Source organism: Myxocyprinus asiaticus, chromosome 48 (assembly GCF_019703515.2).
Source record: "Myxocyprinus asiaticus isolate MX2 ecotype Aquarium Trade chromosome 48, UBuf_Myxa_2, whole genome shotgun sequence".
In the NCBI taxonomy this organism is placed as follows: Eukaryota; Metazoa; Chordata; class Actinopteri; order Cypriniformes; family Catostomidae; genus Myxocyprinus; species Myxocyprinus asiaticus.
Genome location: NC_059391.1, coordinates 30381311 through 30395645, shown reverse-complemented (window position 1 = coordinate 30395645; position 14335 = coordinate 30381311). Strand labels below are relative to the sequence as shown.

The 14335-nt window shown below is 37.0% G+C and overlaps 1 protein-coding gene across 6 annotated transcripts in view; it reads left to right on the top strand.

Annotated features, from left to right (window-relative positions):
• The window catches only part of LOC127437158 (neuronal cell adhesion molecule-like), a 106215-nt gene extending 93599 nt beyond the window's left edge, over positions 1 to 12616 (top strand). For all 6 annotated transcript variants that reach the window (XM_051691874.1, XM_051691877.1, XM_051691873.1 and 3 more), the window contains 5 exons: positions 221 to 343; positions 931 to 1086; positions 3341 to 3472; positions 3668 to 3746; positions 9467 to 12616. In XM_051691874.1, coding sequence (XP_051547834.1) covers positions 221 to 343; positions 931 to 1086; positions 3341 to 3472; positions 3668 to 3746; positions 9467 to 9698 — 722 coding nt within the window. In that variant the 3' untranslated portion in view covers positions 9699 to 12616. The remainder of the gene's footprint in view (positions 1 to 220; positions 344 to 930; positions 1087 to 3340; positions 3473 to 3667; positions 3747 to 9466) is intronic.
• The last annotated feature ends 1719 nt before the right edge of the window (positions 12617 to 14335 follow it).

Sequence of the window (14335 nt, the reverse complement as noted above, 5' to 3'; positions counted from 1 at the left end):
TTATCTGTATATCAGGCTTATATCACCTTCAAACTTCAAGGCTTTGAATTTTCAGACAGGGCTTTCCTTTTCTAGTTGAAATGACCGGTTCAGCTTGAGGTCAGAGTTCATACTGCCGTGATCATGTGTGTGCTGTGGTGTCTGTTCTCAGTGTGTTCTGGAACGTGCTGCAGGTCTCACTCTTCTCTCTCTCTCTCTCTTTCTCTGTGTGTGTGCTCAGCGGTGCCGATCGCCCCAGTGTTTGGGAACGTTAGCTCGTCAGTGAACGAGGACGGAGCGTTAATCAGTTGGGAATACTGGGGCCTGGAAAAACACCTTTATGTTGAATATATTATAGACGACAGTAAGACTTCTGCATGTTTGTCACTGTGTTGTGGATTGTGGAGATGTTGCAAAAGAATATTAGACAGAACATATTTAATATAACGAACATACATCTGCTTTTCAAGAGGGTTAAATGGTACTTTAAAATGAGACATTTAACCATCAGCCTCAAGAAAAACTTTTAGCGTGTTAAATTGAATCTTCTAAGTAGATTTGGTCTGTTTTTGAGGAGCAAACCGGTCCAGACGTTCAATTGTAACATGTCATGAAGATAGATGAATAGTTTTCCATAAGTAGAATTCATAAATCACACTAATATACAAGCCATACGGTTCACACTTCATATACCCGTCTGAAAAGACCTTGAAGACCGGCACTGCTGGTTTATGCTGGTCTGGTGCTGGTGAGCAGGTCTTTTCAGACGGGTCGTTCACTACAGATTCGTCACAGTTTAATGCTGATGTAGATGATCAGATGTAGTCAGGATTAACTTCAAGATTAATTGATTCATGTTGAAGGGTTGTAGTCATCTAACTGACTCGTGCATGAAGACATTAAGACTTAGTGAATGTAGATGGCACAGGAAGTGTGTGTGAACTGTTTCAGGTGATGAAGACTGGCATGCAGAGAATGTGAACGGCTCTCAGTTCCACGTTCTTAAAGGGTTGAAAGAAGGTTTGGCATATAAAGTGCGTGTGGTTGCCAGAGGTCATGATGATGAGACGCTCCATCACTCTGAAGAGCTGTTGATTAAGGTCCCAGGTGAGGAGCAGCTGAGCATTGTGGGACATGTGACGGTAGACTGGCAGCTGTGGTGCATGATGATGCGCATGAACACTGTGTTTTTCTGCTGCTCGTTGAAGTGTTTGCATGAGTCTGTTTCACTTGATGGTGATCTGTGGATTTGTGCCCCATCTTTGATTGTACAGCATGATTGGATCCCATAATCAGAATGAGAACAGTTTTCCTTTATTGTTGTATGAATGTATGTCTTTCCTGGCTGTATTTATGATCCATCCGTATGAGAGTGATCAGGTGTATTCACACATATAGTGTTTTTCTGTTTGTGTAAACAAGAGTCGTTTACGAATGCCAGTAATTTCATGAAGTTATTGGTAACACTTTACAATAAGGTTCCATTTGTTAACATTAGTAAATGCATTATCAATATATTTGTTACATCATTTATTAATCTTTGTTATTGTTAATAAAATTACAGCTGTTCAATGTTAGTTCACGTTAGTTCATTGTGCATTAACTAATGTTAACTAATACAACTTTTGATTTAAAAATGTATTAGCATATGTTGAAATTAACATTAAGATTTATAAATGCAAAGTTGTAACATTGCTGGTAAAGTTCTCCGTCTGATCACATGAAAACTGTGCATTTTTTTGCAAACTGATATTACGCGGTTCATGACACGTATCGCAGCAGTTCTGAGGTGAAATGTCCACTGTGTGGCGCTAAAAGCGAGTTAAATGTTCTCCTAAACAGATGAAGTTTTTAAGGTTAATGCCTTAACAAAACTGACCTCCCGACCCTAAACCCTAAACCTAAACCTAACCCAAAGTGTCAGAAAAAGCAAACGTGAGATGAAAAACACAATCACGTTATTTTGTGCTGCTTCTGTGACACTCTGGGTTCACGCGTGGACTCTCGTGCTCTTCAGGACTCGTACCCGCTCCTTTACATCACAAGTGCAACGCTCTATCAGTCGAGCAACTGCACAATTTGATCCCTCTCGGACAAGCTTGTAAATGTTGTTGATTATGTGATGCAAATGTTAAAATGAGTCATGCACTATAGTAAAAGTGTTTAGATGTCAGAAGATAACATTGTGTGAGGGACAGGGTGAAAAGTAAGTGTTTATGAACTGATAATCTGCCGTTTTACTCGTGATTTGTGTGAAAGTGAATAAAAGTCATTGTTGTTGTAGTTCTAGCGCCTCTAGTGTTCGTTTCACCAGGAAACTGATGCGATACGTACAACGAGACACTTTAAAATCATTTACCAGAAATGTAAGTATAATAACGAGGTTTTATGAGATCAGGTTGCAAGTTCTTTATTGATTCTGTGTGAAGAAAGCCGTGACATGGACAGCTTTCAGGTTTGGATGCTCCGATGTTAGAAGAGTTTGAGTCATGTAATTAATCCACACTGTTAAACACAATAAAGGATTTGCACACTTACTGTAAACGTGTCTAGTTAAAGATCATTTCCAGCAAATGATATCAGAGACTTTAAAGGGGTCATGACAAGAGGAATCAAATTTTCCTTGATCTTTTGACATGTAAGCGTTCATTGCACTATAAAATCATACTGTAAGTTTCAGAACTCAAAACTTCCTCTTCACTGCAAAAACACCTCGTTCTCGACGTCCTCCACATGCATCTGACCACCTCCACAACAACACATCAATGCTTATTTTACCTTTACTCACTTCTGTAGCCCCGCCTAGTAACGGAGAGAGAGCAGGTCTGTCAAGAGCAGAGAGCCAATCAGAACAGTGGGCGTGTACTGTCAAGTCTTAAAGGAGAAGCAGCACCAAAACACAGCGATAGAGGGCCGAATGAGGGTAGAAAATGATCATGTTTTATAAATACATGACTGTTTTGTTTTTTGTGCAAAAAACATTACTAATAGTATAAGTAGCCTCAAGGAACATATTAAAATAATAAAACAAAAGGCATGTCATGACCCTTTTAAACTGCATTGTTGTGATGGTGTTTGAATTGTAGCACTGCTTTAATAACAGGCGTTTTTAAAAATAAAGCTGTTGCTTGTGCCAATGACAGATGTGATGCATTTACAGCAGTGCTTCTCATGTGTGAAAGGAGCGATTGAATGATTCCAGGTGTTTACCAGAAAAAATGTACCAGATATACTTCATGAGCTGGTGTAACGGCTGTTCTGTCTTTACAGTATGTCGTACAAACCTGCCGTGGCTCATTGTCTTTATAATCAACTGAAACTCTTTGTGCATGTGTGTGACTGTCACCCTCCTCTTCCTCAGCGATGGTGAGTCCTCAGGTAGATATCGCCACTCAGGGCTGGTTCATCGGTCTGATGTCAGCGATTGCTCTCCTCATCCTCATCCTGCTCATCATCTGCTTCATCAAGAGGAATAAAGGCGGGAAATATCCAGGTGAGAACAGCACAAGCCCCGCCCTACATGTGTTCTCACTGAATACATGTAGAAATGCATCACTTATAGAAGTTAAATGCTTTTCAAATGTTGTTTTGTTGTTGTATTATACAGTAACGTTTGTGTCCAGGATGAAGATTAAACCGTTGTATTTCTCGGACATTTGATGAGGTTTGTGTTTGTTTTGTGTGTCAGTGAAAGAGAAGGAAGATGCTCATGGAGATCCAGAGATTCAGCCCATGAAAGATGATGATCTAACGTTTGGAGAGTACAGGTGAGAGACCTCTGACCTCTGACCCCAGCACACACTGATCTACTGATGAACATGGAGGAGTGAGAGCCATCGCCGTTTTAATGGATTATAAGCAATTTACATAAATGAACTTTTAATATTTACGACTGTATTGCTGCACAGCATCATTGTTTACATCAGTAATGTTGTCTTGTTTTCAAGTAAACATATCTAAACATCCTCTAAACAAAATGCATTTACTTAAGATCTGCACAGTACTGTATATTAAGACACTAAGTAGATCAGATCAAAGTTTCTTTTCTTTTGCAATTTCACTCTTTTGCTTTTTAAGTAAATGTATCTTATTTTAAAGGAATATTCCGGGTTCAGTACAAGTTCAGCTCAGTCGACAGCATCTGTGGCATAATGTTGATTACCACAAAAATGACTTTTGATGAAAAGTTCTGTCGAAATTATTTTTGTGTTAATTGACATTACGCCACAAATACCGTACATGTTAATAACTTAACTCAGAGCATTCCTTTGAGGATGGAAAACAAGAGAAAATACTGATTTAGAAACTGATGTTTTGCAGGATAATCCTGCACATGTTCAATAAGTTTTTGTATAAGAATATGTGATTATCTGAAGAACTATAGCAACGAATAAAGTCTCTTCCTGCTTATTCTGCACACACAAGACAAACATGTATGCACTTTACTGTTGTATAGAAATACTCAATATTCTTTATATTTTCAGCCATTCATAAAGTTATTTTCTTTTTTATATGGACTTTGTTTGCATTATTGCAATAGATTTGATCTGTATACTGTTTTCATGTCAAATATTGTGAATAATGTAGATTCTTAATTACTGTAACAGCTCTTAAATGATGTTTATAAGTATCTGATGTGTTCATTTACAGTTCAATGTCAAGTTAATTTACTGCAGAATTTACTCAGATTATTAGGGGTTCAAGCCCAAAGGGCTGAAACCCTATTGTAATTGTAAGGATTTTTATTTGTATTATTATTCTGCCCTAAAACTGATCCTGCAGACCAATCCGTAAGTCGTAGAGAGCTGAAACTTTGAGAGAAGGTAGTCCCCCAGAGTACTAAAGCATATCAAAGTTTCGGCCCGATCGGCTTCAAGGTGGTGCTATAGTGATCATGTTTCCGTTTTGGCCCATAACTCCTAAACCATTTGTCACACAATCAAGTGTCTTACATCGCTGGATTCCTTGGCTCAAGAAAAACAAAACATATTATCTCATTTTTGCACTAATTTGCATAATTCGAAAAACCTACTTTTTAGAACTCCTCCTAGGCCGTATGTCCGATTTGCAAGAAAATTGGGCTGTGTCTACAATGAACCCTCCTGACAAAAAAATGTCAAAGGAATATTGATTCGTTGAAGCGTTGCGAAGATATAAGCCAACAAATTGGTCAGGTGTCGTCCATTTTGTACGTATTGACCAATATCTACCAAATTAATAGGCCAAATGTTATGAAATTTGATACACATAGACAACAGGACATTCTGAGGATGCACGCAAAGTCGCGAAAATGTTTGCCTATAGGGGGCGCTACAACAAAAAAATGCTCATAACTCCGCAACCGTATGATCAATGAAGTTGAAAATTGGTATGCATCTTGTAGGGGCCCAAGGCTAACATATCCTACAATATCAGTTGGACAAATAAAAAAAAACATGGCTGCCAGCAGCCAATCAAATTTCAGCAGCTAATAACATCAAATCTGAATGGCCAACCATTAAGAAACTTGAGATATTTGTAGACAGTGTCACAATGAGGCTGTGTACCAAGATTTCTGAAAATCGGCCACAAGGTGGCGCTATAACAAGGACATTTACGTTTTCGCCAATAACTCCGCAACCGAGTTGAATAATCTCAAAATTCTCCTTAATTCCTTGCACCAAGACTTACAAAATGTACATTTTCGTTTTATTGCATTTTATAAAATGTTTCCGCTATTCTAATTTTCTAAAAAAAGCAACATTTTCAAACTCCCCCTAGGCCATATATCCAATTCTCACAAAAATTTACAAAAAGTTATTAAAGGAATTTTGATTCGTCGAAGCGTTGTGAATATATAAGCCAACGAATTGGTCAGGTGTTGTCCATTTTGTATGTATTGACCAATATCTACCAAACGAAAAGGCCAAATGTAACGAAACTTATACAACAGTTTTACATTGCTCACAAACTCTGCATTAACAATAACTTGTCCATACATTTTAATTCTGACTTGTTGAACACAAGACATCAGTCATATTTAACACCAGTTTGCAAATTCAGCAACTTACAAAGTACATATAGATATACAAATACATACCTTTTTTGCATACTTTGAAAGTTCTTAAAAGGCTTGAACCCCGACAATTGCTGCTTGCAGCTATATTTATTATTATTATTATAAAAGAGAAACAGACAGTTGTTACTGACCATTATACACCACAAACTGATCATTATAATGAGGATTTTCATCTTGTTTTCCAGTAAATCATCGAAACATTCTTAAAACAAGATGCAGTTTATTTACTTGAAGTGAAACTACAAGATATTTTAGAAAATATTTACGTAAATTAAGTAACATTTGTGCTTGCCAATGGGGTCAGTCCACTTGATTCAGAGGAAAAACAAGATTATTAGTTTTTTCTTGTTTTAAGCATTAACCACACCGTTATATTTCTCTCAAAACAAGACTTGATATCTTACAGCATTCTGCTCGTCAGGGCATTTATTCTTGTTTTAGGGACGTTTGGATATTTTTAAGGAAATGTTTGAAGATTTTGCCGTGTAACTTCATGGCTGACTCGATTTAAACCTGATTCATGAATGTTTACATCAGTTTATAGACAATACAGACACATTTGCAACATTACAAGAAATCCAATGAAATAAAATGAGGGTGATTTCATGATTGTATTCACTATAAACATACAGCGGCCCTAAAACATATTTGAACCTTTAAGTCACACAGTGTCATGCATTAAGAAACATAAAAATGATGTCTGAATGATGTTTTGATAAGATGAAAAAATGGATTTAGTGTTGAAAATAATGTGACTTAAATGTTCCAGATATTTCGTATGGCCACCGTACATCAGCTTTACATGTGCGCTTCTTCCTTCAAGGGGTTTTATCGTCTCACTTGAGCTGAACGTCACTCGTGTGACCGTCAGTGTGAGTGTCGAGATCATGATCGGAAACGATTTACTGTCAGTTTCAGTTCATCTGTTCAGTGATGAACTGCTCAAAACACGTCATGGGCTCCTGCAGAACATGAGAGGAGTTCATCCCGACCCTACTGCTCACATATACCTGTTCTCTTTCAGTGTGAAACTGATGTGTGTTCTGTTGTTATGGGTTATGTATCGGTCAGATGTGGGCAGGTAAGATGGACCTACTGCATGTGATGAAACTTCAGATGCCACTGGGAGAAAAATCAAACCTTCTGTCCATCATTTCAGAATCACACTTCACTGTCACTCCTGAACCGTGAAGAGAGATCCGATCAAACATCTTCAGTCTGAACATTGACAAGCTGAAAGATTTCAATAGATGTTAACTGTTTATATTGAGTGAAAATGCAACATTCAGTGATGGGGTTAGGTTAGGTTAGGGTTAGACTGATAACGGTGTTCACATAACACATTAACTCAAGCGTTAGATTACAGTTGTGTCCGCTCATAAATTGACCTGCAGTCTCGTCAATGGATGATGCACAATGTGTTGCACAAATCAAATATTTATTGTGCATTTTGAGTAAATATTGCATAAATAAAAAAGTTTAATTGTGGCAATAGTTACATAGGATTCGCTTTTATCAGATATACTCTCTAGATTATGATGTCGGATATTAAAATACCCATATCAGTCGAGCAATAGTGAGCACATAACCAGTGTTGGGTGTAATCTGATTACAAAGTTATTAGTTACTGTAATCTCATTTTAAATCAAACAATTAGTGTACACAAAAAACTGTAAATTCCTGTAATCAGATTACAGTTACTGACTTGTATATTTAATTACTTTTAAGTACATGGGTTACACATATTTGTCAAATAATATTGATGTATAAAACATTTAAAATATTTATTTATGTGTTCATATGCACATCTGTTTGCATTTCTGTGATAGCTGAAGGGTGTTTTGTGTGGAGGGACAAATTACTCAGAAATTAAATAATTAAATAAATATTAGATAGGGGGTCTGGGTATCTCAGTGAGTATTGACGCTGACTATCATCCCTGGGGTCGTGAGTTCGAAACCAGGGTGTGCTGAGTGACTCCAGCCAGGTCTCCTAAGCAACCAAATTGGCCTGGTTGCTAGGGAGGGTAGAGTCACATGGGGTAACCTCCTCGTGGTCGTGATTAGTGGTTCTCGCTCTCAATGGGGCGTGTGGTAAGTTGTGTGTGGATCGTGGGAGTAGCATGAGTCTCCACATGCTGTGAGTCTCCGCGGTGTCATGCACAACGAGTCACGTGATAAGATGCACGGATTGACGGTCTCAGAAGCGGAGGCAACTGAGACTTGTCCTCCACCACCCGGATTGAGGTGAGTAACCGCGCCACCACGAGGACCTACTAAGTAGTGGGAATTGGGCATTCCAAATTGGGGAGAAAAGAAAAAAAAACATAAATAATAATAAATAAATAAATATTAGAATATATTTTAAAATAGTTTAAAAGCAATAAAATAATTTAATTAATCATTAAATCACTGAACAAATGAATACATGTCCATTTTTTTTCATTTTAGTATTATCTTTGGGTTGACTTTTCATTTCAGGCACCTCTCTCAAAAACAATTTAATCATTTAATAGTTTTTAACAATTTCATTTTCACATTTAATTTTGAGTAATTTGGCCCTCCATAGTGTGCAGTGAAAACAGAGGAAATATAAACATGATTTTGAAAAGTGTTTAAGAAAGATTCTTATAAGTTTAGACATTACTATCACTAGAAGTCATTTGATTACAAGTGTAGAGAAGTAATTTGTAGTGGATTATTTTGGAGTAACTGCTGGTGATATTATGAGATCTTCACAGCAGGAGTTTGTGGTGAAGTGTGGACACATTTCCATCCATACGATCATCATGTCGGCTGTCAGTCACTTGAGTTCAAGTCTTTCAGGCTTTTGTTGTTGTTTGCAGCAAATGTTTTTATTTTGTTACGTTGAGTGTGTTTATATGTGCGTGCTCATGTAAATATCTTAAACAGAGTACTTTTATCTGGGTCATAAACGGTTTAAGCAAACACGATCGGCACACGTACATTTTTGCCGTTTTTGTGTTGCATGTGAACACATTTGAAAGTGTTGTAAACACACTCAATGTCAATATTATGATGTTGTTGAGGTTGATGGCTGTCCACAATCACCGCTTGTGTTTGGCCAGATGATTTCTGCTTCTTCATGATGTTTAACCTCTCAACTCACGTTCAGGCTTCAAAATATTGACATTGCAATGAAATATCGACTGTGCTTGTTATCCATCTCTATATACAGTTTCATTTAACTATAAACGAGATGAATAATTGTTCTACAGACAGAATTGTGGCCTCACAATGTTTTTATTTCATCACGTGACGGTAACGTGTGTAATCGTACATGTGACTCTGGAATATTTCCTGCATGTCTGTGGCATTCACGTTCCATCTTTTGTCATGAAGTTTGATTTTGGTTTGACACCCCCGTCATGACATCATCTGTAACTCCTGCATGTGGTTTTTCTCCTAGTGACGAGGATCATAAACCGCTGAAAGGGAGCCGAACGCCGTCCAGTGGAACCGTTAAACGAGACGACAGTGACGACAGTTTAGTTGACTACGGCGACTCCGGAGACACGCAGTTCAACGAGGACGGATCGTTTATCGGACAGTATAGCGGGAAATCTGAGCGAGACACATCACGCGGGCACGAGAGCTCAGAGCCGCCCTCGCCCGTTAACGCCATGAATTCATTTGTGTAGCTCGACGTGACGCAGCGGATGCAGTTATCCACGTGATTCTGCACACTGACTGATGAAACCGTTTTATTAGAGATGAATGGAGCGGATCGCTCTGTAACACGTGCCGATTGGAAGTGGACGGACTTTTACACGCGACCGATGAGCGAACACACTTGACTTCAGTCAACACTAACACACAATGACTCTGTTCAGAATGGCACACTGTTAGAATACTCAGGATTGATTTCCTGTCAAATGTTCAGTATTCAACCAGTGTTACTCAAAAGTAATCCATTACAAATGACTAATTACTTCTCTAAAATCAGACTGTATCACTGATTCTTCATTGAAAAGTAATCTGATTACTAATAACTTGTTACTTTCTAAAACATTTTCTGCTCAGGAAATTCAAAATAATGTCTTTTATTCCTCATTCACTCCATAAATGACTCCTTTATTAGTGACACAGACATTTAAATGAGCAGAATTCATGCTTTAAATGTATTCTACAGAAATATTATTTTTGAAATATGTGAAACCCAGTTATGTACTTAAAAATAATTGAAAGTCAGTAACTAACGTGATTACAAGAATTTAAAATGTAATGCATTATGCTACTTTTTGACTAAAGGTAAATAGATTATAGTTACTAATTACTTTGTAATTGGATTACATCCAACACTGTATACAACAGATGACACCTCATGTGTAATGCACTCCACTTGACCTGATATTTCCTTTACAAATGCAATGCAGAAAATTATTTTCTTACCGAGTATTTTTGTTTTATTTTCCAGTACACTAAAAAAAATTATTATTTTAAGATTTACGCATTTTCATTTCATAACAAAATTCCATCAAATTGATTTGAGTAATCTTTAATAAAATAAAGAAGAAAAAAAAAACTAAATATTTTTTTAAAAACATTACACAATTCAATTTGATGGAATTTTGCAATAAAACTGAAATGTGTAAATCTTTTAAATATTTTTTAAAAATTAAAAAAATATTGAAACATTCTTAGAAACAAGAAAAAATGTCTTAAGAAGCAGAAAGTCATAAGATAAAAAATGTAACAAGCTTTAGTGGAGTTTATTAAAACAAGTTATTAGTCAATGGAGTGCGAAACATAAACTTAAAAAGTTTTTTTTTTTTCTTACCACATTCAGTAAAGCATGAATAGCATAAACTTTACTACATTTGAGTAAAAATGTTTTTTTTTTTTTTTTTTTTTTTTTTTGTAGGTCATTTTGCTTCTCAAGTAAATGTATCCTGTTTCGATATTTTTACAAGAAAAAAAATTTTTTTATTTTATTTGTATTTATTTTTTTGCATTGTGAACCAGCAGTAATATGAACTGACATTTAATGAACATATTTCTTCATTATTTCATCAGACTGCCAAATGCTCAGACATGTTTACACAAAACTGAGCTCATAATGCAAAATATCCGTATTTCTATATTTACAAGATAACTGTAGTATAATTCTGATTTAAGCATTTAGCATGGACTAATGCTACTGTTTCGTTTAATATTTAAAATAGTATTTAGTAAACAACACAATTATTCCATTCTGGACACAGCCAACATATCCGTGCATGCAGACAATAATCTGATATTACACACAGAGACTGTACCATGCTCTTCAGAAATAATAAAAAGGCTTTCATTTGTTTCTAATATAGGTTTGTTTTACTGTAAGTGTACAGGCAAAATACTCCACTGTACTTCTCTGTTGCAAGTGTAAGTCTGTTTTCACAAGACCGATATAGTGCAAAGAACAACTGAGAGATGCGTGTTTGAACACCTGCATCATCCATACACAACCCCATCATGACCTGTGTGTGAACCTGTGCAGTTTCCATAGCAACCCAAAGCATGACATGCTCTTCCTGTCTGGTGACGGTCGTCATGAAGCTCTTCACTGCGTTGTGCCTTTACTGTGAATATCTCAATGAATCGGCAGTTGACAGCAAACGCGTTTAGATCGAGTACTGAAATATGAGATTGATAAATTGAACGAAAGATGGAAACTGAATTGTGTTTGTTATTCCAATCCAATCATTTTTAATGTTACAATGTAGAAATGCAACTAGAATCCATCTGAGAAAAATGAGATTTTACGGCGAATCTCACAAAGAAATGTTCGGGTCATATTTCACATCAAATCAGGAGAAAAATGATACATTTTTCTCTATATATACAGTATATATGGTATTACAGGAGGAAATGTGTTTGTCACAACGTCAACAGACAAGTCTGAAAGGGTCCAACAAACAGGATTCATTTTCTTTATACACGATATACTTGAGTGTTTAATATGAGCTGCACATTTTTAACAGGATTCTGTAGATCAGGTTATTAAATGTACTTGCCGTGTGTGAGTTTGTGTGCGTATAAAAGATTATGATTTTTTTTTTTTTTTCATAACTTGCATCAAGTTTGAATTTGAAATATAAGCTTTTTGTATAGATATTGTGTCACCTTTATTAATAAATGAGTTTGGGGTTTGAGGTGCAGGTCATGTGACCTGTGATGTGTGTAATATGAACTTGCTGTAATTATTGTTTATTCAGACGGTCGGATTGTTTTATTCATAGTCAGCTCATATTTATTTATCTCTTAGTTTAACACTTATCATGTTATTAAAGTCTGCAGGTTTATTGCAATACAAGTCATGTACATGTGCTACAATATATAGAGGAAAACAACTCATATTTATGATCATTATTTCACTCATCTTCATGAAATATACAGACTGTAATGGAACAAGCTGTTGAATTATTTAGGGATTTTATAATTAATCAGAACTATTGTAGCTTCAGGATTTACTAATCACACGTGTTTTATTTAAATGACTTCATTTGAGAGTTGGAGATGATGTAAATATAAGACTGATAATAATACAGAATGAAAGAATAAATGTAATTGTTATATACATTTGTCTTCTGTTTGATGTTGTTTTTTCAATCACTTCTGTGTGTGAATCAAATCATGATGTTTCTCCTAAAATTCCTCAGGAGAAATAAAAACACAAATGAGTCAATTGTTGATTTACAGTATAGAGATGGAATATGAATGTGGATATTATAGCTCAGATCATTTGATGATCATATTGAGATCTCTTGTGAAACTCTACATGAGACACATGTGAGATCACTGGAGAAACATCTGAGATGCAGGAGACACCAGCAAAAGTCTCATTTAATGTGACTGCAGTCGAGGAGAGAAAACTGACACTTATTTTTGTCATATGTACAGAGAGAGGAGCCATCTGTCCAACGCCTGCAGAGAGTGTTTTATTGGCACAAACACACACCTTCTGTTAACAGAATGAATCATTTTATCCGGGTTCTTGATCATTTTCCTGCAGGATTATTAAATGATATTCTCTCACTGTCAAACATATCAGCACAGAAAGACTCAATTTAACCGAATCACCGGCTGTAAACGTTTGTCAGTGATTCATTTCCTTATAACTTGATGTTCATTTACAGCCACCAGACGCTCAGATTGTGTCACATATAGAATTGACTAAAAATATTCAGCGTAAGTATAGTAATAGTCGAATAGTAATTCAAAATATGAAATATGTAATTAATACACCACTGACGGCACCAAACGGAATAGCAAAAATAATGATTATGTCCAAACAGGTGTTTCTGAACACTCTTGCTGCTCTCAGTGTGCCGTTGTTTGCTCAAACTAATAAATACAGCTGGTCAGTTTGTTGTACTGTAAGCCAATTTGCATTTTCGAGCCATACGTTCCCTCTGTAATTTATACACGTACATGTGTCTGTTTTATAATGACAGTTTGAGATATACAATTAAAGAGACTTTCACGCTTTGTTCTAGAACATAAATGACGCACAGACAGACCTCAAAAGCGTTTTTGAAATGCATGTTGGCATCACAATGCTAATAAAGGGCTACAACTTTCAGGGTGTGCTCAGTGACTCCAGCCAGGTCTGCTAAGCAACCAAATTGGCCCGGTTGCTAGGGAGGGTAGAGTCACATGGGGTAACCTCCTCGTGGTTGCTATAATGTGGTTCTCGCTCTCGGTGGGGCGCGTGGTGAGTTGTGCGTGGATGCCGCGGAGAATATTGTGAAACCTCCACACATGCTAGGTCTCCGTGGTAACGCGCTCAACAAGTGACGTGATAAGATGCGCGGATTGACGGTCTCAGACGCGGAGGCAACTGAGATTCGTCCTCCGCCACCCGGACTGAGGCGAATCACTACGCCACCACAAGGACTTAGAGCGCATTGGGAATTGGGCATTCCAAATTGGGAGAAAAAGGGAGAAAAATCCCCCCCCCAAAAAAAGTACAGATGTGTACTAGTTAGTGCACTTGAGAGCAGACGGTTCTGACCTGGGACGGGGTTTTCCTTTGGCCTCACAGTGGATGACGATGTTTTCTCGCGGGTCGATGATGTAATCTTTTGGAGACTGATGGGTGATTGTGGGAGGCTGCGGCACTGCAGGTCACATGACACACTTCAGTAACTCTTACAGCCAATCACAGAGCGCACACACACACACACACACACAGCTCACTGCAACACACTCACACAAATATACCAACAATAATAATTGGGGAGAAAAAAATAAAGGACTTCAACTACTATCAGCGTGTGAGCCACGTGCTTTACAA